The sequence below is a fragment of the Theropithecus gelada genome, chromosome 4, assembly GCF_003255815.1.
Source record: "Theropithecus gelada isolate Dixy chromosome 4, Tgel_1.0, whole genome shotgun sequence".
In the NCBI taxonomy this organism is placed as follows: domain Eukaryota; kingdom Metazoa; phylum Chordata; class Mammalia; order Primates; family Cercopithecidae; genus Theropithecus; species Theropithecus gelada.
Window position 1 is genome coordinate 49,051,654 of NC_037671.1, and position 25,545 is coordinate 49,077,198.

At 38.7% G+C, this 25,545-nt stretch overlaps 1 protein-coding gene across 1 annotated transcript; it reads left to right on the forward strand.

Annotated features, from left to right (window-relative positions):
• The first annotated feature begins 597 nt into the window (after window positions 1–597).
• ANKRD66 (ankyrin repeat domain 66) lies at window positions 598–13,073 on the forward strand. The gene is given in 6 exon segments (XM_025382561.1): window positions 598–666; window positions 3,539–3,599; window positions 3,602–3,621; window positions 5,562–5,736; window positions 7,351–7,579; window positions 12,283–13,073. Coding segments are annotated over 6 exon segments (750 nt in total). The 3' UTR covers window positions 12,479–13,073.
• The last annotated feature ends 12,472 nt before the right edge of the window (window positions 13,074–25,545 follow it).

The following is a 25,545-nucleotide window of genomic DNA, read 5'->3' on the forward strand; positions in this document are numbered from 1 at the left end:
TTCATTGACCTTCCTCCTCCTCCTCCTCCTCCTCCTCCTCCTCTTCTTCTTCTTCTTTTTCTTCTTCTTCTTCTTCCTCTTCCTCTTCTTCTTCCTCTTCTTCTTCTTTGTAAAAGCATCTACCCTGTGCCAAGTGTTTTCTAAATTATTTTAACTAATCATATTTAATAGCACTATGCAAAAAAAGATGTTAAAATTTCATGTTATTGTTGAGGAAAAAAAAAATCTCTCTAAAGTTACGGAACCTGCCCAAGACCTGACAACTGGTTCTGAATGTGAGGAGCCCAAACTGTCCCCACTCCCCCACAGGTCTCACATCTCCTATGGATACACGGTCACTACGCAGCCTACCTCCGTCACAGTGTTATATGGGCAGAAAATCAATCACAGCTTTTTTTATTTTTATTTTTATTTTTGCATTAAATACTATTTGAAAGATCCTGTTAAGGGCCAGCACATTTGGACTAAAAAAGATGACTGGAACTGCTGAAGAGTTAGGATGTGAAACAGACTGGGGATCCCACCCCATCAAACACCTAGGGAAGCTGAAGTTGACTGGCTGGCTTTCATGCAGAAGGAGGAGTCAGTTTCCATGGCATGGGCACAACACTCCGGATAGTTAGGACTGCCTGCCAGCACAGAGTTCCTTGGATTTCACACAAGACAGTAAGTGCCTTTATGTTACCCTCTCTTATTTACTATAGTTATTAAAAATTACTGACATTTATTAGAACTGATATTTATTGACTACTTTGCACTTGATTTCCTATCTTTCTGGTAGAGACACATCCACCAGAAAGATAGGAAATCAAGTGCATTTAATCAAATTCACAAGGATTGGTTGCTAAAGGAACCAATTGATAAACTTCAGTAGTCAATGCTAAGCTAGTGAATTGCATATATTTTCTGCAAACAAATTGTGTTTGTTTTTGTTTTGTAGAAAGCTTCTAATTAATAGGTATTTTTAAAGCAGCTTTATTAAGATACAATTCACATACCATAAAATTGGATTCATTTAAAATGTACAATTTAGTGGTTTTTGGCCTTTTGGTGTTGTGAAAGCATCTAATCTAAGAACATTTCATCACCCCAAAAAGAAATCCTGTACTTATCAGCAGTCACTCCCCACCCCAACCTCCATCCTAGCCCTAGGCTGCCTATAGTATACATTCTAGCTATCTAGATTTGCTTATTCTGAGCATTCCACATACATGGAAGTATGCAATATGTGGTCTTCTGTAACTGGCTTCTTTCACTTAGCATGTTTCAGGGTTCATCCATAAAGTATGTATCAGTACTTTATTCCTTTTTATTGCCAAATAATAATCCTTTATACGGATGCTCCACATTTTGTGTATTCATCTATTGATGAACCTTCGGGATATTTCCACTTTTGCCTATTATAAATAATGCTTCTATGAACATTCATGTACGAATGTTTATATGGATATCTATTTTTCTTCTCTTGGGTATATAGCCCATTGGAATAGTCAGACTTTCCCATTTCAAAACTTACTACAAACCTACAGTAATCAGGACTGTGTAGTACTAGCATGAAGATAGATATTTAGAGCAATGGAGTAGAATTGAGAGTCTAGAAAAAACCCCTTACATTTATGTTCAATTGTTTTGCGGCAAGTGTCATGTATAAAAATTAACTCAAAATGGATCACAGACCTAATAGTAAGACTTAAAACTATAAAACTCTTAGGGGAAAACACAGGAATAAATCTCTGTGAGGGAAAGGACCAACTTCATTCTTTTACCTATAGATATCCAGTTGTCTCAGCATCATTTATTGAAAAGACTGTTATTTTGTCACTGAATTGTCCTGGTATACTTGTTGGAATCAGGAAGTGTGAGTCCTCTAACTTTGTTCTCTTTCAAGATTGTTTCAGTTCTTCTGGATCACTTGCATTTCCATACAATTTTTTAGAATCAGATTTTCCATTTCTCTGGAAATAAATTTTGCTGCCCAATGCTTCCACTTGAATTGCAACTCATCCATGGGAAGTTATGGAATCTTGGCATGAACTCAAATGTGGGACAAATGAGGTTGGTTGAAATGTAAACCTGCTTGAAGGCTTCTATGAAAGGCAAGCGAAAAGACTTCTAGACACTGATTTAAAAAATGGTTTTGTTTTAGTGGCACCCTCAGATTAGAAACACTCTAGTGTTTTTGTTTACAATTTTATCATTGATCAAACACTCCGGTATAAGGGATTTTATTAAAATGAATTTTAAAAGTAAAATGCAGTCTGTGCCATCTTCTCTCTTACCTAACATAGTATGTACAGAGCATCTATTTCACAAAACATGCCCAATCCTTGTCCTGCACACCCCAAAATTCTGATTCCTTTTGGACTGAGGCCCAGGCGTCTGTATTTTTAAAAATCCACTGCTGATTCTCATGTAGCCCCTCAGTTGAGAACAGCTACCACATCCTTACTCCCTCCTCAGCTCTCCAATCTTGCTTCCTGCCAGTCTATACCTTACTTTTTAGCCACAGAGATATTGCTACTCAGAGTGTGGTAAGTGAGCTAGTAGCACTGTGAGAACTTGTTACACATGCTGAATCTCAGGCCAGGTTCCAGACCTACTAAATCAGAATCTGCATTTTAATAAGATCTCTAATGATTTGTGTACATCAGAGGTTGCCACACTATGGTCTACAGACCAAATCTTACTCACCCCGTTTTTGTAGGCCCGTGGTCACCATTTAAGGTGCTGAACCTCCATGGGATGGCACAGACTCCCAGAGCAAGCCCAGGCAATGCCCTCTGCCCCTGCTGCCCCGTCAGCAGCCCACAGCTGTGCCTGGCCACTGCCCGGGCCCTGCTGGTCACCACCTACACAATGGGGACTCTCCTGGTGGCAACTGCTGGGACTGAGCAGTGGAATCTCAGTATGGGAGTTGGTGGCTCCATGAACCACCTTGTCTCCTGCCAACTAACTGGAGATGACCCCTCTAGGAGGAGAGAAAGCTCACTGGGATCTGAGCATCAGTAGGGCAGAGTGAAACTGACCATCTCACCAACCAGGCCCTTCCCCCTCAGGCTTGTCCTCTTTCCACTAAGAATATCTCCAGCTGAGGAGATACCCTCCAGAGTACAAAGAAGGTAGAAAGATCCACCCCAGGAAAGTAGGGCAGGGTGGAGCAAGAGTTTTCTCTTTCATATGTATAATAGACTCTTGGCATATATATTTTTCTCTTTTTTTCCCCTCTTTTTTTTCCTCTTGGCCTAATAATATTTACTATCTGTAAAAGTTTATTGAGTCTTGGTTTACATATTAGGAACCACCTGCCCTTTGCAGTGTGTGACTCCAGCCACAGACATGGCTGTCCTTCAGCAGGGGATCCTCCACCTCCATCAGTTGCCAATATGTCTCTGACCCATCCCTTCAGGACCCAGCTTAGGCCACTTTTAGAGAAAGCTCCTTTTACTTCCCAGTCTTTGTGAATGGCTCTTTCTCTCTGTCCCCCAGGCATTTACGGCATTGTATTTTAATTTCTTTTATTTTCTTTCTCTCCCTCCAGGGCTGTTCACACATTTCAATGCACTCACCTGGAGGGCTTACCACAACAAAGATGGCCAGCCCCCGCCCAGAGTTTCAGATTCAGTAGGTCTGGGGCTGAGCACAATATTTTGTGTTTCTAACAAGTTCGCAGGGGCTGCTGCTGCTGGTCACAGTTAGTGAGGTTGACACCAGCTCCTTCTTGTGATCCCAACTTAAATCTTGAGATCAGAGACATTCCCAACGGCCCCGTCTCAAATGGTACTCTCTCTACTCTTGTTTTCTATCTCAGCTCCTTGTTTACACCAGCAGCTCTCAACCTGTTTGTTCTCAGAGCTTCTTTACACTCTTAAAAATTATTGAGAGCCCCAGAGAGCTTTTGTTTATGTGGGTTATAGCTGTCAATTTATTCTATTGGAAATTAAAACTGAGAAAACTTTTAAATATTGATTAGTTCATTTAAAAGACTGTAATAAACTTATTACACTATAATATAAATGACATTTTATGAAAATAAATGTATTTTCCAAAAACAAAAGAAATGTGACTAGTCACATAGGTTTACGCTCCCCTGCCCAATCTCTTTAATATCTGACTTAAGAGAAGACAGCTGGATTCTTGTATCTGCTTCTGCATTCAGTTTGTTGTTTTGGTTAAAGTATATAAAGACAATGTGGTTATACACACACACACACGTACATACAATATATATATACATATATACATATATGTGTATGATATATGTACATATACATATACACATGTATATATAATATATAGTTATATATTATATACACATACATATATACACATGTATATTATATATACCTATATGTGTGTACATACAATATACACATGTATATATTATATATATAAAGTTGGAAAAGGGAGAAATATTTTCAGATAATTATGGATATTGTTTGATACTACAACAAAATTGTATAAGTTGTAGTGTCTTAAAGGTTAGTTGCAATGTGCAATCTGAAATGGTATCAATGCACTTTCTATACTGTTTTATTAAAATCCATTGGTCTACCAAATGGATCTCTTTATCCATGCATGATTTCATAACATCCTTTCTTTGTCATGGAAAATATTTGTCTTTAGGGTGATAAATATTTTCTAAACATTCACACATTTCATTGTACGGTATTCTAAAAACACATTTATTAAGTCATGTAATCAAAGATAAAGATTTAATAAAAATAATTCTTATCGTTTCATTTAGGATGTTCCTATGTAACTGGCTTTTTAAAATTTACTCTGAGTGTGTGGTGAATGGCATGCTTCCAGGTTCAGTTTGGTGTCATTGCCTTGCTTCATGCTAAGGCATCAGCAGTTTTCTACACTATTGCTTTTGAGCCATCCGAACAATTGTCAACACAGTGAAACAAGGCCAGTAACATTTTAATATAATGAAAACAGCTTTGACTTCACTGATCCCCTGAAAGAGCTCCAGGGATTTCTGAGGGTCTACAGACCATAGTTTGAGAACTGCTGGTTTATGGCATAACATTAGTAACAATTTTTAGGTATTTATTTGTGTGATTGCGTGTCCATCTCAACTGGTGCAACAATGTTAATACTGTTTAATTTTCATGGAGTACCTGCTCTGTATCCAATATAAATTTTTTTGCAAATTGACATTTATCCTTACAACAACCCCGGAAGATTATATCCATTCTACAGATAAGAAAGATAAGGCACAGAATTACACAACTAACATAAGGGAACACGACTAGAACTCTGAAGTAGAAGTAGGAAATAGCACTAGAGGATGTTTTGAGGCCAGGTAGCCGTGTGTCAGCCCATGAGTTTAGACATAATTCTGTGTGCAGTGGGAGCCACCGATAGTTTTAGGGTAGGGGACAGGCAGGCACTAACCACAGGAGCTCTAAGTGCACACTCATGCCACACACATGAGGCAAACTTAGAGGCAAATGCATGTGGCGGGAAAGGAAATAAATGATACGGAAGTCTATGGGATTACTGGCTAAGAATAAAGGGTTACTTAGAATTTTCTAAGTGGCATGTCTCTCCCACAGTTGTTTTCTGTCATGGAATTGGCCAAAATGTCAGACATGACAAAGCTTCACCAAGCTGTTGCTGCAGGAGACTACAGCTTAGTGAAGAAGATTTTAAAGAAAGGTCTCTGTGACCCAAACTACAAAGATGTAGACTGGAATGACCAGACCCCACTTCACTGGGCTGCAATCAAAGGTGAGTGGGCAATGCTTAGGTAGATCTGCCCCTTTGAGTCCACCATTCATGAGGCTATCAACCAATAGGCTATGTGGGGGAGTGGAACAAACATTTCTTTAGAGCCAGATGGAAACTTCATTTCATTTTTTTTTTCTTTTTTTAAAGACAGAGTCTCGCTCTGTCATCCAGGCTGGAGTGCAGTGGCACAGTCTCAGCTCACTATAACCTCCATCTCCTGGGTTCAAGTGATTCTCCTGCCTCAGCCTCCTGAGTAGCTGGGATTACAGATGCGCGCCACCATGACGAGTGAATTTTTGTATTTTTAATGGAGAAGGTGTTTCTCCATGTTGGCCAGGCTGGTCTTCAACTCCTGACCTCCAGTGATCCTCCTGCCTCAGTCTCCCAAAGTGCTGGGATTACAAGCATGAGCCACCATGCCCAGCCCTGGATGGAACATTTTAATCCTGACATCACCGCTTACTAGTTGTAGTACCTTAAGCTAGTTATTTAATGTCTCTGGGCCTGTTTATTCACCTAAATATTATGTGCAAGAATGCCACTTTGGAGCCCTGTGATGGGAATTCAGCAAAATAATGAGTGTACAGTGCCTACCGTATAGTCTGCTCTCAGTTAATATTAGTCCTTTGCCCTCTCAACCTTTAACAGGAATAGAACATCACAAAGAAGGATAGGGACTTTGTTTCATTCATCATTGAATCCCCCATGCCTTACATAGCTCAGTTACAGAACTGGAGGAAGGTAGTGGCAAAAACTCCAGCAATGGGCTTCTCAAAGGCTTTGGCAACAGAAAGCCATTAAAGAATGTTAAGTAAGAAAGTATTATGGTCAACTTTGCTTTTTAAACATTTATTGTGATTCCTGTGTGGAGAATGGGTTGACAAGAAGCAAGACTGGCTGCAGAGAAATTAATTGGGATATTTTTGCAAAAATCTAAGTGCAAAGTAATGGTAGCTATACCAAAGCACCTTTTAGTGAACATTTGCTATGTGCTGGGTACTGTACTGTGTACTTCATGTCTGTGATTTCGCCCGCACTCTACAAGAATTCAATGATATAAGGGGTAATATCATTAATTTGCAAATTAGGAAACTAGCCTCAGATATTTGTTTCTTATCTGAGGTGCCACTTGTTAGCAAGTGGGATTGGCAGGATATGAAATCACATCTATCACATCTAGAAAGCCTGTGCTCTTAACCTGTGCTAGCTATCATGTAAATAGGACTTAAAATATTTGGTTTTGGCTCAGTGTTGAGACTGTCAAAAACAGAGTGGGCCTTACCAATAGACAGGTATAGTGTGGCTTGGGAGAGAAAGTAAGATTCCTGGGCAGGGCCTGTGGCAATGCACAGGGTAGGGGAGTGTCCTGGAAGGAGGACAGGGAAGGCTTGCAGGGCTCAGGCCCTGGGTGAGAACTAGGTTCGTGGGGTAAGGTAGGGCACTGAGTTCCTGGTGAGAAGAGGGAAAAGGGAGGAGGGGATGATAATAGGAAACTGGAGGCTCCTCAAAGGCAAAGGTTCCCTTTCCATTGTGTTACCTAGGCTGGCCCTGGCCTCAGGCCGCTCGGGACATCTTTATCCTAACCTCATCCTGTTTCTTCTTGGTACCTCTAAGGGCAAATGGAGGTGTTACGGCTCCTGATAGAATACGGAGCCAGGCCCTGCCTGGTTACTAGTGTGGGCTGGACCCCAGCTCATTTTGCAGCAGAATCAGGCCATCTGAATGTACTCAGAACTCTCCATGCATTGCACGCTGCCATCGATGCCCCCGACTTCTTTGGAGACACACCAAAGAGGATTGCACAGATCTATGGGCAGAAAGCCTGTGTGGCATTTCTGGAAAAGTAAGTTTATTTTTTTTCCATCTATAGAAGGAGCAGAGGAACAGGAGTCTGTGATCAAGATCTTGTCTGATTCTGTCGTCTCAGGTCAATGAAAATGAAATGAGGAAATCCAGCCAGCGGATGATTATTTTATTGATTTTTTTAGTTGAGTTATTTTTATTAATGTTTCACTTGAAAGACTAGTTTGGGGGTCAAAATTATATTAACATGTTGTTTTAGATTATGCAGAAATTATCTCAGGTAAGAAAATTGGGATACCAAGTTTGAAGATGGGACATGGTGCAAGAATCATGACCTTCAGCTTTCTGAAAGGCATCCAAACTGGCTGTGTGACCTTGTGCAAGTCACGGCAGCTTCCTGACCCTCAGTTGTCTCATATTTAAAGTGAGGCAGGTGAATTAGACTTCAGTTTTTCAGTACCCTCCTATCTTTTAAAACTTCTATGTTCATCTGTGAATGCCCTACTTATAGGCACACCAAAGAACTTATCTATCTAGCACCTGTTTATTTTTTTCGCTCAGCCAAGCATTCAAACATAATTAAGCACCAATAATTTACATAACAGTTATAGCTCTGAGAGGGATTGAACAAAATTTGGAAACTTAGAATTTGATTGTTTCGACAAGCAATTCATACAAGAGAAAGTACGGTATCAGAGTGAGGGCATCATTGCTTGGAAACCAAATGATATAGACTATAGACAGCAATGCCATCTACAGGGGCAGTTCATGGTGGGGTGCCCTCCGAAGAACCTGAAAATGCAGTTATCTTCAGAGAGTTGAACAAGTGAAAATTTTGCCTGTGGTGAGGTTAGTTATCCATAGAAGTAACCCAAGAGACATTCTCTTAAAGGTAATGTCTTACATTAAAAATATCCAATATCACAATTGAGATGATTTAGGGAGTAAAGAGGCAGAAACTTGAGTCCTGACTTACGGATTCACTTTTCCCCAACTTCATCCGGCATCTCCTACATTCAATGATCTCCATCCTCTGTGGACCTCAGCATCAGCAGACATTGTTCTCTGAACTTTTTAAAATCCTAACATACCACAATGTGACCATAGCTCTCTTCACTTTATCAGTTCCTGCATTATCACCAGGTCTTGAATTCATCAAGATATCTTGTCATTCAACTTCTCCTTTTTCTCCTATCTATCACCTTCTTGAAGGTCTCACTAAATTTCCTCTACCATATGAGTACCATAATACATTTCATTGTTCCACTCTCCTCCCGCTATTCCTGCTATTAATTCTCAACCCAGCATGTAACCCGGAATTCCCAACCTTAGATGAATCTCTGTCTTCTCCACGTTTATGCTTGTTCAGCTAGAGAAAATCCCACATGTCAATATATGGGTATCACCAGCAGTTTGAATATTTCCACTTTTATCTGAGCCCTCAGAGCAGCTTGGCTATCTCTTCCTGTCCTACTCCCTCATTGGCAGTTCTAAAGCAACATCACACCTCAGCCTGGCTTTCAGAGGTATGCCTTCTACTTTAGAAAAAATATTGAGCCATGAGTTACAAATTTTTCAACGCTCATACCTGCAGATTTTATGTATATTTACATCAGCTCCTTCTTGCCGTCCTGTCCCTCCTTTGTAAAGTGTTATCCCTCCATATAGACTCTTGATCCAATCCTTCGTGTCTTCTAGAAGGCCATTCATTATTCGTGTATTCTTTGTTACATCTTTACTCTTTCTCTTGTATTTTTAGTGTTTTTTCCTTTCCCTTGACTTCTTTCTGGACTGTGAACCTGTTCAAATAGGTATTATCAAACAAACAAAAAGTTAGAGGCCCTTCTGAATTCCTCTGTGTCTTTCTTCTTCCCTACACTTTTAAGCAACTTAAAAGCTAATCTACTTTTTTTAATCCAAAAGGAAAAACACTTATCCTCTCAGAGTGTCTAACATGTTTTATAGTAATAATTTGTGTAAAAACATAGAATCTTTGAATAGTTTCTGTATTTTTATTGTGATAAAAAACTCATAACATAAAATGTACCATATTAACTGTTTCTAAAGTATACAGTTCATCAGTGTTGTGTACATTTACATTGTTGTGAAACAGATCTCCAGAACTTTTTCATCGTGTAAAACTGAAACTCCATACCTATAAACAACTACCCTCTCTTTCTTCTCCCCAGTGGAATAGAATTTAGACTCTATATAAACCAAGACACACCTGAATTCTTTAGTAGTTCGCGTTTGCAAGATCTAAGATCATGATAAACGTTAGGTCCTAAAATCTTGGGGAGAGACAACATGTCCTTCCTCTGCCTTGTTAGCAATCAAATTGAGTAGGTTTTAAATGTCTGTTAATTGGAAGGGTTTGTTATTTCATTTTCAGCCAGAGGAAAGAGGTGCATTCTAAATATCAAAATTAGATCAGCTTTGAGTTTGTACTAAACTGGGAACGTAATAGATTTTCATAAATTATGTGTGCCTTTTTGGAAATGTCAACTGTCTTTATGTCTGCTTGTAAAAGTTTCAAAATATGTTTTTCTCTCAAAAAGGCAACATTGTTTCATTTGCTTGAATATTATGATAGGAATGCTTACTGATATTACTTGATAGTCATATGTAGCCTTGGAACTTTAACATATATATATATATATCTCAGTATTAATCATGATAGTTGTACTTCTTTGAAACATTACATTTGAGGAAACTAATCTACGTAATTGTCTCCACTTCTTCATCCCTCACCCAAGCTTCAGACTTCTTCCCCGATCCTCATACTGACTCAGCTGTCACTCAAGTCATTAGGGATCTCCTCACGGTAAATCAATTGCCTCTTCTCAATTCACATCTTACCTCCACTTAATTCGGTATTTAATATTCCTGAAACCCTTCTCCCTTGTTTTATCTGATGCTATTCTCTTTTAGTTTTTCTTCTACTTCTCCTATAATTCCTTATGACTTTTAAAATGTGCTTTTTCTAAGAATAAATCTCATGATATATTCTTGCATGCCTTTTAAATGCTGACATTCCTCAGGGTCCTGCCCTTGACTGTCCTCTACTGATTCTCTCTAAGTAATCCCAGCCCCTCCCTAGTGACCAGGGATCAACCTGAAATATGACCCCAGCATAACTGAAATGCAGGAGGGGTGCTTGCCTCCAAAGAGTGGGGAGTGCTGTTACCAAGAAAAGTAGGCAGTGTTGAGCCGGCAAAAACAACAAAGTCACATCAGTCACATCACGTGTGAGTCATTTCTGCTTATCATCAGCTCCCACTAAGAACTTCCCTTCTGACAGTTAGAGGGTTTAGGGAGAAGAATCCTGAATTAAGGGGGGATTAACCTGGATCTTGAAAGCTAGCAGGCTAGTGGAGGAGGCGAAAAACTGTTAATTTGGAGTGAAGGCACCAAGTTGGAAATGTGCATAGGTTGTGTGTATATGTGAGAAGGCAAGGGATAGTGGAGGGACAGTGCAGGGACAGTGCAGGGATGAGTGGCCTGGCTAAGCAGAGCATTCACACTAGAGAGGAATGGAGGATAAGGTCAGGTGAGGGGGAGGGTGACCACAGTGAGCAGGGCAAGCAGAAGAATGTGAGCTCATCAGGGGAGTCACAGGCTGAAATAGATGCATTAGCAATTTACTAGTGTAGTAGAGGAGTTGGCAGTGGTACTGTGTGGGATTGAAGAATGCTAGACTTCAGGCAAGGGGATCACTTAAGGAATGTCTTATTGATTCACATTAAACCACTCATTTAGCAAATATTTTTGAGTTCTACTATGTGTGTGTCATTGAGTTAGACACTAAAAACGACCTAAAATAAACCAGATACAGTGCTGGACATCAAGAAGTTTAACTGTTTGGGAGAGGAAATAACTTGTTTACATAAATAACACTAATACAAGACAGAGAGTGACTAGGCAGAGGAAGGACATGGTGTGGTCTGAAGACTGAAAGGTCACTTCCAGCTTAGGGTGAAAGACTAGCGAGTTTGCTGTCCTTTGAATGAATTGTGCTTTTAATAATGGTTTGCACTTAAGATGCTATTTGCCTTCCCTATACCATTATCTACCCTCTTAAATTCCATTTGTCCTCATATTGGTTCAAATTTTCTCTCTGTAAAGTGACTTTTCCAAGTGCCTTTAAGCAAGTCACATACTCACCTTTGGCCTCATACAAAACTATATATGTGTATATTTCCCATTGTCTATGTGTGTATAATGCTCTATTTATCTAATTGTCTATTTATCCATCCATATATCCATTTAAAATTATATATTTTTTACATAATCCATACATACATATAATACATATGTGATTGTGAGTGATTCTCGTTTTCTTCCTTATATGTTTCTGTACTTTTAAATTTTATACAAGGAACACACATCACTTTTACGGTTATGAAAAATAAAACTAAAAATAAACAAATGAAAAGTCTCCCAATAATCTGCAAGCTGCTCTATAAATGTGAGCATTTCAAGAATCAGTAGCATTTTCTTCAAGCTGAGTGACTATCTTTGAGTCTGTTAACATCTCACTGGGGTCACACAATTTTTCTCCGCGTGCAAGTAGTTCCTTTAGTGTCTGAGACCTTCCCTAAGTGTATGCTTGGAAATGCTCAAACTTGGCCTCCTTCCTTCTCAACTGAATTGCTGTGTGCAGAACCTGTGAATAGAGGCCGATTCCCAGGCTGGGACAGGCCCTCCTGCTCCAAGTTCAGAAGCCCCTTTCTTCTTTCCTAGGGCAGAGCCCCAGTGCCAAGACCACCGCCGTGCTGCCCAGCAGAAGGGGCTGCCTCTGGATGAGCGCGATGAAGACTGGGATGCCAAGAAAAGGGAGCTGGAGCTGTCTCTTCCTTCCCTAAATCAAAACACGAATAAAAAGAAGAAAAGTCGAGGCCCTACCAGGCCCAGCAATACCAAGGGGAGGAGAGTATGAGAACTTAACCGTACGTTTTCTGGCAGGGAACTTTTCCTGCCTGAATTGAGGCTGTTAGGCGTGGTGGCCTTTCCATGACTTTACTTACAGACCCGTACTCATCTGGCTTCTGCCAAAAGCCCATGGACCTGTCATTAGGTGCTGTCTACATGGGCTGTTGTTTCCTGGCTAGCACCTACTGTGTACAATAATTGCCAGGAGAGGACAAAACCTGCTTGTATTTTGTCATCAGTGTCATCTGTTTGCACGGTCAGCATCTTTTGTCCCTTGCCCCCCAACAATGATAGAATTTCAGGGGACAAGGAAACTCTGGCATGAATTAACTTCATCCCTGATAACGAACGAGAGATAATGTAAAATAATGAACATGTGATTATAGGCCTACTTTTTCAACTGTAAATTTTGGAAAATTAAATTCAGATCAGATAATTCCAATAAAAAATTGCATCCAGATTGAGATGCAAAATACACATTAGATTTCAAACACTTAGTACAAAAATATAAAATGTCTCATTAGTAATACTTAACATTGATTACACATTAAAATGATAATATTTTGGATACTGTGTTGAATAAAATATATCACCAAAATGAATTTTACCTTTTTCCTTTTACTTTTTAAAACATGTGGCTACTAGAACTTTTAAAATTACCCATGTGTTTTTTATTTTATTTCTATCGGACAGCATTGCTATAGAACCCAAACAGCATGTTAAGCCTCTCCTAGGAGACTAGTCTGGTATATTTTACTTTCCCTGGCTGCTCTGCATTTTAGTTATACTAATTTCTCTGCCTAAATAAATTTATTTAGCTATCAAGTACCTTTATTACACATTCCTTAATTAATGTTTGTGTTAATACAGGCCATGCTTAGTTTGAATTTTCTGGAATGAAAAAAAAATGCTTGAATATCTCATAGAAAAGCAGTATAGCTATAGAGGATATCTTTCCTCGTGTTGATTTACCTTTGAGCATCAATCCCTTTCTCTACGCTCTGCAATACAGAGTAGTGCCTGCTTTGGACCAGTACAAACATTGGAAGACAACTGACTCGAGCTGGACTAATAAGATTCTTCTCCTGGGTACTTGGAAAGAAATCCTCATGAGAGGCTGGACCAGTAGCAGATGACTTCAGAAGTATGGAGTGGTTAATTCTACACTAGGACTGAGGAAGGGTACAGAGATGCTCTACAAAAAGGACAAGAAGACAGAGGAAAAGACAAAGAGATAGAGATAGGTCAGTAGATAAATGAATAGATAGATTCGATTGATAGATAGATGATTGATAGATAGATAGATAGATAGATAGATAGATAGGTAGATAGATAGAGATGAATAGTTAGATAATTTGCTATTCCTAGTTCTGGTTCCTTACTCAGGAATCTGTGAAATACTATTTTATCATAAAAGTTTTCCTTTGCTTACAGTATATTGAATTGATTATTTTCCTTGCAAGCAGACTTTTCTAATAAGTACAATATTTTAATCATGGACTTATGAGTAAAGCTGACTTAGGTTTGTATCCTCCTCTATGGAAATGTAAAAGAATTCCCATTTCCTGGGGTTGCTGTGAGAATGAGATGGACAATGTGTGTAAGAGGCTGACATTGGTACACTGTAACTGGTTTATGTCATGGCTGTTGTATTACTACAGAAGTGAACTCAGTTTTCCCCTGGGAATCCCAAGGGGATCCAGGAATAATGCCTTTTATAGGTCAAATGAGGCTCTCTATTGTCCAGTCCATAAATATCCCATCTAATTTTGTGGCATGGATAATAGCCTGTCCTCCATCAGCTGTACAAAACTGTGATAAGCAAAGTGTCCTTGGGGGTCTCTTATTGTGTCCACAACCCTGTGGCTCCCAGTGCCTTCATTGTGCCCTCACTTCATACTTATTCTCATTGAGATATAGAGAGACTTATGTCTTCTCCCACAAGTTTTTAGGTATTCAATGAGAACAGCAGGAAGAGAATGCTAAAATAGCTTCTCTGTATGGCTAATTTGATGCAACATAGACTCTGTACTAAGTGCTTTACATGTATTATATCTAATCTGCATGACATAGCTGTAAGGCAAGTATCATTATCCCCAACTGACATCCCAAACTGAAGTTCTGAGAGGTTGAATGACTTGCCCTAGGCCACCTGACCAGTGGTTGTGCAGGCTGTAAAGCCTGGCTGGATTTGGTCGATGGGCTAACTTTTCAGGCTCTAAGACTTTTAGCAGGTTGTTTAACTTCTCAAGTTCCCTCTTCTGTAAACAGGGATAATACCAGCACCTATGTCATAGGGTTGTGGTGAGGATCAAATGAGATAATACATGTCAACTACTTAGTACAATGTCCTCAACAAGGTGTGGGTCACCAAATGTCAGTTGCTGTGGTAGTTATTATTTTTCACAGCCTTCAGTGTCCCAGATATGTAACAATGAAGAATGGCTTGCTACAAAGCATTTCCCTCAGTCCAGAGGCAGAGATTTGGGGTGACATCATTCTCTGAAGCCCATCAAAACCCTGAATGAAGTTGTCCACTATATTCTTGCTCCTGAGGTTGAGCTCTCCACCGAGCAGCCTTAGGGCTGAGGTCTGTCTCTTGCAAAGTATCTGAGCCGAAACAGATGGACTTCCAACATCCTGCCTTCATTCTGTCGTGCTGACTGTCCATTTCACTGGGGTCTATTTGAGGATCTGCAGCAGTTGGAGGGAGGGGTATTTGTGGTTCTTGCCTATCCTCTTCCACCCTCACAGGCAAGGAGAAATGAGCTGTTTATATCATGCAGGAAGTAGAGGCGGTATCATGTCATACAAAGGGCAGTGGAAGAGGAGAGACGATTCTGGACTTGACTGCACCTGCCACTGGCTATGTGACTGTGGACAGTGATTCTGGGATGGGATTCCTTACTTATAAAACAAAAGGGTAGAACCAGATCTCCAAGATCACATCTATTGCTGATATCATACCAGAGTCTGGAACCTTTGATCTAGACTGTCTAAGAAACCAAGATAAAGCAGGATGTTGCCCCTAATGAATTTACACCAGGCATCCAATCTAAATCTATGTATTTAAATTAAGATATTCACATTCACTAGAATCATTAATTTTGGACCCATACAAAACCTGAACTCAATAAGGAAATGACAAGCAATTCGTCCTTCACTAGGGAAGATCTAAAGTAAGCACAGTCCTACCTCCCTTCCTTTGTTTTACCAGTTGTCAAATATTTATAGAGCCATACTTTATGTCTAGCACTATGCTAGATTCTGAGAATCAAACGATAAATAAGGCCTGAGTAGATTGTGTGCTCCTGAGGGCACTTTATTCAACTTTGGATATCTATTACCTAGATCAGTAATTATAAACGCTTGCTAAGAGAAAATTCAGAGAGCTGCAATCAAAATATTAGAAGATGCCTTTATCTTAGCTTTATAAATGAGAAATTAAAGCTGCTAAGGGTTAAATTGTTTCCCCCCCCTAAATTTATATGTTGAGGTCCTACTTTTCAGTTCCTCAGAAAGTGGCTTTATTTGAAAATAAGGTCATTGCGGATGTAATTAAGTGGAGTGGAGTTGAGTGGGCCTCTAACCCAGTATGATTGCTATCCTTATAGAAGGAGACACACAGTGAGGAAAGAGGATATGAAGAGACACAGGGAATAAATGGCCATCTGCACACCAAGGAGAGAGTTCTGCAGCAGATTCTTCCCTCACAGCCCTCAGAAGGAACCAGCCCTGCCAACACCTTGATTTTTGAAGCTCTGACTACCAGAACTAGGATGAAACAATGAATTTCTGGTTTATGCTACCCAGTGCGTGATACCCAGTGTGTGATACTTTGTTATGGTAACCCTAGCAAACTAATTCAGAAGCTACTGACTCTTGGCTCTGAGCTACTTCCATTATATTACCAAGAGGGTGGGTAGTACTATGTATGTCCAGGGCTCTTCTGCATAGCATTTACATGTTTACTTTGGCCAATGACAGAATTATATGGAAATATTTTCTTGTCCATGGGAAGATTTTTATATCTTATTTTTAAAAACCAACCTTTACTGTGAATTCTAAGAACTGCAACACAGAATAGTGCATTCAGGGTGTGTCTCCATGAAATAAAAGCAACTAGTTAGAAACATTAAAAATGCAGGCAACAATGTTATTGTTTAGTATTTATATTATAGGCCAGGTGGGGTGGCTCACACCTGTAATCCTAGCACTTTGGGAAGCCGAGGTGGGTGGATCACGAGGTCAGGAGATTGAGATCATCCAGGCTAACACGGTGAAACCCCGTCTCCACTAAAAATACAAAAAATTAGCCAGGCTTCGTGGTGGGCACCTGTAGTCCCAGCTGCTCGGGAGGCTGAGGCAGGAGAATGGTGTGAACCTGGGAGGCGGAGCTTGCCGTGAGCCGAGATCGCGCCACTGCACTCCAGCCTGGGCGACAGAGCGAGACTCCGTCTCAAAAAAAAAAAAAGAAAAAGAAAAAAAAAGAAAAAAAAAGTATTTATATTATCAAAAAGATTGGTGGGATCTATTTTGCTTAACAATATCCCTTATTTGTCATTCCTTGAGAGAGAATCACAAATACCTTGATTTCAGCCAAAAACATTGTTAAAGTTTTTTCTTATCAATTTTCAGACCTTAATCCTTTAACTTCAGAATTAACAACTTTTTATTTTCTGTTTCTGTCTTATATACTCCCTTGGCAGGCAATGTTACTTTAAAAGTTCCTGAAGAGAAATATTATAAGTAAAACAAAAAAAGCATTTAGCAAAAACCAACTTAACCAGATCACGTATTTCACACTGTTATTCTGTAATACTTAAAATGACTGATTCAGTTCATCTTCTTATAATACTGCAACATTGATTTGCGAGACAATGATATCTTGACTCCTGCTTTCCACCCTCCACATTATTAAGTGAAGAGGAGAAAAATTTAGAAGATAAAGTGACTACAATGTGGATTTTAAAATCTCTCAAGAATGAGACCCTTAAAACAACCTTGATCGGCCAGGCGTGGTGGCTCACGCCTGTAATCCCAGCACTTTCCAGGTGGAGGCGGGTGGAGCACGAGGTCCGGAGTTCAAGACCAGCCTGACCAATATGGTGAAACCCTGTCTCTACTGAAAGTACAAAAATTAGCTAGGTGTGGTGGTGCATGCCTATTGTCCTAGCTACTTGGGAGGCTGAGGCAGAAGAATCGCTTGAACCTGGGACAGGGAGGTTGCAGTGAGTAGAAACTGTGCCACTGCACTCCAGCCTGGGCGACAGAGGGAGACTCCGTCTTAAAACAACAACAACAACAAAAAAACTCACCTTGATCAAGAACAATACTAAAACATGAGGGTACAATTTTCAGAGAAAAGACAGATTTCTTTAAAAAAAAAGTTAATGATAAAATTTACGAATAATTATATAAATTTTTTTCTGATCCCAATTCTCCAATCTAATTTCACTTCCTAATACTCTGCTTTGTACACCCCTGGTGCCTGCCAAGCTGGGCTGCTTGCTGCCTAGTGATACCTACCCTGTGTGCTGTTCCAAACGTGTTACCATGTCTACTCAATAAGTCTTTGAGGTAGTTGTTATTTTAAGTGAGGACATAGGGGTTCATAAGGTTAGGTAATCTGCCCAAGTCACACAGCCAGCAAGGGACAGAGCTGGAACTTGGACTTAAGCACTCAAGCTCCACAACCTGGCCTCATGCCCATGTGCTACCCTGCCTGTCGGCTCTGAGCCCTGGCTCCTGTCATCTCTGCTAGACACCCTCCGTCTTCCCTCCTGCTTCTCCAAATCCTATTCCTTCTTCAGGGTCTGCCTCCACCAGAAAGCCACTCAGAGTACAAGGCCCACTCTATCTAGTCCTGCTTTGGGTTCTAAATAAACTTCTAATGAGATAGTTTCCTTTTCTTGATTGATTCATAGATATCACTTTCCTCTGAGTTTGGGTCTTCTTTAAGCTCTCTAAAAAGCAAGGGCTCTGCATATACTTCTTTTGTTTCTCCCAGTGGGCCTAGGTAGTCACATGTCATGCTCAATATACATTTCTTGACTGAAATTGAGTCATTGAGTGTTTTCTAGATGAGGGTGAGGAATAATTTTTTTCCCTAAAACTGAAACAAAACAAAACAAAACAAATAAAAACCTCATTGAACCTAAGCTGGAGTATTTAAGAAGTTAAGGATGGTTTTCTCAGCAACCTGGAGAAACTTGACCTTTTTGTCTTCCAAGCCTGGCCTTTCGAAAGTGGCTCAAGTTGAATTTTAACTCAAGTTACTGAAGTGGTTGCAGTGACAAACAATAGAAGCTTCTTTTTACTGAGCATCAACCATGTGCATGCCAGGTATTTTGTATCAATCTCTTCAAAACGTCATACTTAAGTAAGATAAGTGTTTTACAGATAGAGAAATGCAAGTTTAATAAAGTCATTTGCTTGAAATCAATCAATAGTTTATTTTTATTTTTTATTTTTTTGAGACGGAGTCTCCCTCTATTGTCCAGGCTGGAGTGCAGTGGCATAATCTTGGCTCACTGCAACCTCTGCCTCCCAGGTTCAAGATATTCTCCTGCCTCAGCCTCCTGAGTAGCTCAGACTACAGGTGCACACCACCCCACCCAGCTAATTTTTGTATTTTTAGTAGAGATGGGGTTTCACCATGTTGGCCAGGCTGCTCTCAAACTCCTGACCTCAAGATCTGCCCCCCATCAGCCTCCCAAAGTGTTGGGATTACAAGTGTGAGCCACCATACCCAGCCAATCAATAAATTATTAATGAAAGATTGCAAACTGTAGCTGCTGCGCTTGATTTTTTTTTTAGCTCATTATTTTATATTCTCCAATGCTGCCTTTTTTTGGATTTAGCTGAATTCCCTTAGTTCTCAACCTGCATCTGGAATGTTTCTGGGAAAACTACTTAACATTTCTGATCTCAATTTTCTTTTTTATAAATATGGTTTTCACAGTTGACATGATGTCTACCTAGAAAATCCCCAAAACATCTGGAAAAATAACTGCTAGAACTATTTGGGCCACTGCATTGCAAATACACCAATGATGACCTTAAAAGAATAATAGTTCAAAATGACCAACATAAATCAATAGTTCTTAGTAGGGAAGACAGACCTTAATAAGTCAAACATCTAATTTTTTGCTTAGGTCTAGAATTATATCAATTCAGTGAGATAACCCTCGTTCTTTTATGGTAATCTGACTAGGGTGACTACAAATTTGATAAAATTTTTGATTAATAAAAATGGAGAAATCTATAGATATTAAAAAGTGAGAAAAATAATACTATGAAAAACTTGATGCCTATAATTTGACAACTTATAGGAAATGGGAAAATACATTGAAAGACACAATTTGTCAAAGTTTACTCATAAAGAAATTATCTATTTTTAAAAATTGAATTTTTAGTTAAAAATAATCCAAGAAGGAAAACTTCAGGCCCAAATAGCTTTACTGGAAAATTCTACTAACCATTTAAGGAAAATACAATACTAATTTTATATCAACCCTTCCAGAAAATAGAAGAGGAGGGAACACTTCTAACATTTGTAATTAAGCCAGTATCACCCTGATAACAAAACCAGACACAAACATCACAAGAAAACTGCAGGCCAATATTTCTCATGAACACAGGTGCAAAAATATTTAACAAAATGCAACAAGTCAAATCCATCAATATATGAAAAGATAATACACCATGGCTAGGTAGTATTTTTTTACCCCACGAATGCTAGACTGGTTGAACATTCAGTAATAACTCTACGTAATTCTCTGTTTAGTCTATCAACAGACTAAAGAAAAGAAACCACATAATTTTTCTCATCTCAGTAGACATGAGAAAACCATTTGAGAAAATTTAGTAAAATAAAATAAAAACACTCAGAAAACTAGAAAAACCTACTTGATCTCATCTATCAGCAGAAGTATAGCTACTGTAATGAGTGGTAAAAGACTGAACATTTTCTCCCTAATACTGGGAATAGGACAAGGATGTCCTTTTTTCCATTCCTATTCCACATTATACTGGAGGTTCTAGCTTGTGCAAAAGACAAGAAAAAAAAAGCTGACTAAAAAGAGACTAAAATAATATCTATTCATGGATGACACAACTGTCTATTTAGAAAATTCCAAATAATCATAAAACAGAGCCACTAGAACTAGTAAGTGAAACTAGCAAGGTTGCAGGACACAAGTTCAATATATTTAAGGTCACTCCTCATTTCTATATATTAGCAAATGCACTGCTGGTAATTGAAAAATGCATAAAATGCCATTTATAATAGTACCCAAACTACATGAAATACTTCGGGATAAATTTAAACATGAGCAAGATTTGTATGCTGAAAATTATAAAACTGATGAAAAATCGAAGATCTAAGTAAGTGGAGAGATACAAATGCTCCTTGACTAGAAGACTCAATATTGTTAAAATGGCAGTTCTTCCCAAACTGCTGTATAAATTCAATACAATTCCAATCCAAATGCCATCACAATTTTTTGTTAGAAATTGTCAAGCTGATTCTAAAACTTATCAGGAAAAGCAAAAGAGCCAGAATAGTCAAAACAATTTAGAAAAAGAACGTCATTGAAGGATGCACACTACCTGATTTCAAGGCTTATAATAATAATCAAGATAGTGTAATGTTGGCAAAAATACAGATACCTAGATTTATGAAACAGAATAGAAAGTCAAGAAATAGATCCCCATGAAAATAGTCAATAGATTTTTTGTCATAAAAGTGTCAAGAACATTCAATAAAGAAAAGTTTTTCAACAAATGATGTAGGAATCATTTGTTTGAATGGTTTAAGTTGGATATCCACATATGCAAAAATGACCCTTAATTCATATCTTACATCAAATATAAAAATTAACACAAGATGGACCACAGACTTGAAAATAAAACACAAAACTTTGAAAATTCTAGAAAAAACAAAGGAGAGATTATTTGTGGCTTTGAGTTAGGCAAAGACATCTTAGATACGGTACCAAAACCATGATTTAGCATTAAAAAAATGAGAATTAAGAACTTCTATTCAAAAGACACTATTAAGGACATGAAAATACAAGATACAAACCTGGAGAAAATCTTTGAAAAACATCTGATGAAAGACTTGCATCTAGAATATATTTTTTAAAAGCTCAAACCTCAATAATAATCAAACAACCCAATTTATAAAATGGGCAAAAGATTTAAATAGATAAGCCACCAAGGAAAATACACAGATGGTAAATAAGCACATGAAAAGATGGTTGCCCTCATTAGCCATAAGAGAAATGCAAATTAAAATGACAATGAGATACACACCTATTAGAATAGAATAAGAAAAAACAAACAAAAAGCTGACAATGCCAAGTGCTGGGAATGTAGAGCAACGGGATCTCACATACTTTGCTAGTGAAAATGAAAAACGGTGCAGCCACTTTGGAAAACAGCTTGGGAGTTTTAAAATAAAGTTAAATATACACTTACCATATGACCAAACAATCTCACTTTTAGATATGTACTCAAGTGAAAGAAAAACTTACATAAAACCTGCCTATGAATGTGTATAGAAGCTTTATTCATAATTGCCAAAAACTAGAAACAATCCAAATATTCCTCAACTAATGAATGAGTAAAAATACTTGGTATCCCAATACAATGAAATATTACTTAATAATGAAAAGAAATGAACTACTAATACACACAGTATGTATGAATCGCAAATGCATTATGCTCAATGGAAGAGGGCCAGATTCAAAATATATACATATAGTATGAAGCATTTGTATAACTTTCTGGAAAATATACAACCAGGACAGAAAACAAATCAGTGGTTTCTAGGTATTGGGAATAGGAGGAAGAGTTTACTCCAAAGGAACACAGGTAATTTTTTTAGGGTGAAGTCACTGCTCTCTATCTTGATAATTGTGGTGATTACATGACTGGGTTACATGACTGTATGGTACACTAAAAGTATAAGTTTTAGTATGTGCAAAGTACATGTTAAACATTTTTTAATATGGGGAAAAATGATTATTTAATTCATGTAGTAAGACAAAGCCCCTGTCAAAACACCAGGTCCATGAGAGTTGAGGATGGAAAAGGGAATGTATTCCATAAATTCTTCGTGAATGAATTATTGGAAATATTGGGCTAGCTCAGTGGATTCCCTATTGGCTTTGTATCGGAATAACCTCTGGAATTTATAAAAAATACAAATTTATGGATTTCCCCTCAGAGATTCTATTTCAATAAGTCATGTCCCAGGAATTTCTATTTTTTCAATATTCACTAAATTAATGTGATGTCCATCCAGGGTTAGAACCCCTGAGCTGTATAATTGTTAAAATCCTTTCTAAACTAATCATTCTTATGACTGCATAGAATTTAGGATGTATGTAAACGTCTTTGGAGGAAAAATATTTATTTTTACTAGCCCTATGTGACATTTAACATTTCCTTCAACTATGAATGGTGAGAAAGAAAACTCATGTGTATTAGTAGTTCATGTGGCTTTGTTGCTCACAGATCTCTCAGATACTTTCATGTTATATTAATATTTTGAATTATGAAATATTTTGATAATATCTCAGATATCTTAAAATATTTACACTCATTAACCAGAAATTACAGTAACTATTAGCATTATCTCTAAATTTAGTTATGTAATATATTAATAATGACATAAATATTATGTCACAATTATTTTAATATTTTAATAATTGCATTATGATAAAATCAATATTCTTTGTAATCTGTTATATTACATTTTATATAAAAATGCTTTTCCTAGAAAGGGGTTTATAGACTTCACCAGGCAGCCAGAATGGCTCATGGGACAAAGGAGTTAAACGCTTTCATGGTAAGTTTCCCTGATTTAAAGTGTTAGGGCTCCCATTGTCATTGCCCATTTTTGCATTGGAAATGTGTTTTCTTTTTGCCAATTTGTACACTACCTTTGTCCACTAAGAATATTAACCCATTTTTCCCAATCTGTGATTTATTCTTTAACAAAAAAGTGGGCCTGGCATGGTGTCTCACTCCTGTAATCACAGCACTTTGGGAGGCCGAGGTGAGTGGATTACCTGAGATCAGGAGTTTGAAACCAGCCTGACCAACATGGTGAAACCCTGTCTCTACTAGAAATAATTTTTTTTAAAAATTAGCCAGGTGTGGTGGCACACACCTGTAATCCCAGTTACTTGGGAGGCTGAGGCAGGAGAATCACTTGAAACTGGGAGGAAGAGGTTGTGGTGAGCTGAGATCGTGCCATTGCACTCCATCCTGGGGGACAGAGCAAGACTCTGTCTCAAAATAAATAAACAGATAAAAAGTAATAAAAAGTGGGGGAAAATCCTAAAAAATAAAGTATTATGGCTCCTGTAACTGCAGACACACCATATTTAAATGAAAGCAGAGGGGAAAAGATACTTTAAAATAAAGGTGTGATGGGATTCTGGATCACCTAAGGCATTTCTGGTTACCAACATCCCTTTACTCAATCAAGCTGGCAAGGAAATGTATTTAGGTCAGCTGTAGTGGCTCATGCCTATAATCCCAGCACTTTGGGGCCTGGGCAAAAAAGAGCAAAATTCAGTCTCAAAAAAAAAAAAAAGAAAAGAAAAAAAACATCCACGGAAATGTATTTACTTGTGCAAACCCAGCTAACGGGTTGAGGATGATAAGGCTTGGGTCTTGAAAGGCACATTGAGCAATATGAGCATTCCCACATCACTCAAGTGCCTATACCTACGCTCATGCTCATTCACCCTGATGGAACTTCCTCTTCTCCCACCGTTTCAAGAACATGGCACGCGAAATGAAAGGAAGAAAGACAAAAGCAGCAGCTAAGGTTGGCAGCGGAGTTGAAAGGCACTGGTTTGTGAAAGCAAACAGATATGATGGAATACACATAAATACACACATATACGCACACACACAAAACCAGACGCTAAAGTTAACCTCTATGGAGGGGGACCACATAATTTACTCATTCTCTTTTAGGACACTATACATGAAGTTCCGCTTATAGCAGAGTGAATAAAACCTGAGTTGTTTTTATTTTGTTTCATTTTGCCTCAAAGATATTAATGTCCTAGGGAGGAAAAAAGAACCCTCAGTGGAAGTAAAAGATGACTGGCTAACGAAGGCATAATGCCTGTGTTTTTGAAAAGTGCTGTGTCAGAGGGCAACAGAACATGGTGGTAAGAGCAGGGGCTTTTGCCTGAGGCAGGGGGGTTCCAGCACTTCCCAGCTCATTGACCTTGAGCAAGTTGCTGACCTTTGTGAGCCTCAGTTTCTTCCTCCATAAGGCCCGTTTGCGCTGGCTTCATTGACGCTTGTGGAGGTTAAGCAATATGTGGCCAGGGAGAAAGAACTGAGAAAGCTTAATGAGAGACCCCTTTCTTAGAACTCATCAAGACTGAAGCTTCCTCCAAAAATAAGATTGATGCAGGGATAGTGGGATGGCAGGTGACTAGCTATGTGCGAAAGCAAACAGTAAGGGCTAGTAGAAGGTATTAGGATGGTACTATAAAATGCTTTTAATTTTTCTGTGTATTTGAAAGTTTTCTAAATGTAATGTTAGGGGGAAAATCTAGAGGCTTTTCTGTAGTAGCCAGTCGCCTTCAGAAATGTCTACGGTGCCCACAAGCCCAAGAAATGAGAAACAATTCCCTCACATTCCGCTGTGTAGTCAGAGTTCAGGATCTGTTTTAGGGTAGTCACTTCAAGCAATTCTTTCTAAGTAGTTTGAACTGGAGGAGTTTGGTTAGTCTGCCATATCTTCAGTTTCCTCATTTGTAATTGGTGATAGCTATGCCTGCCTCTTAGGATTACACACGATGTACCTGGCACTCATGATTGTAGTTATTACTCTTCTCGTTATCGGAGTCAAGAGGATCTTAAAGTTCATCCAACCAAAACTCCTCATTTTACAGATGGGCAGTCAGATGCTCAGAGAAGAAAAGTGATTTCCCCAAGCTCACATAGCGGATTTGTCGTAGAATTAGTATTTGAATTCAGGTTTTCTATGTTCTAGTCCAGTCATCTGTCCACCGTTCCACACTCCTTCCAGCG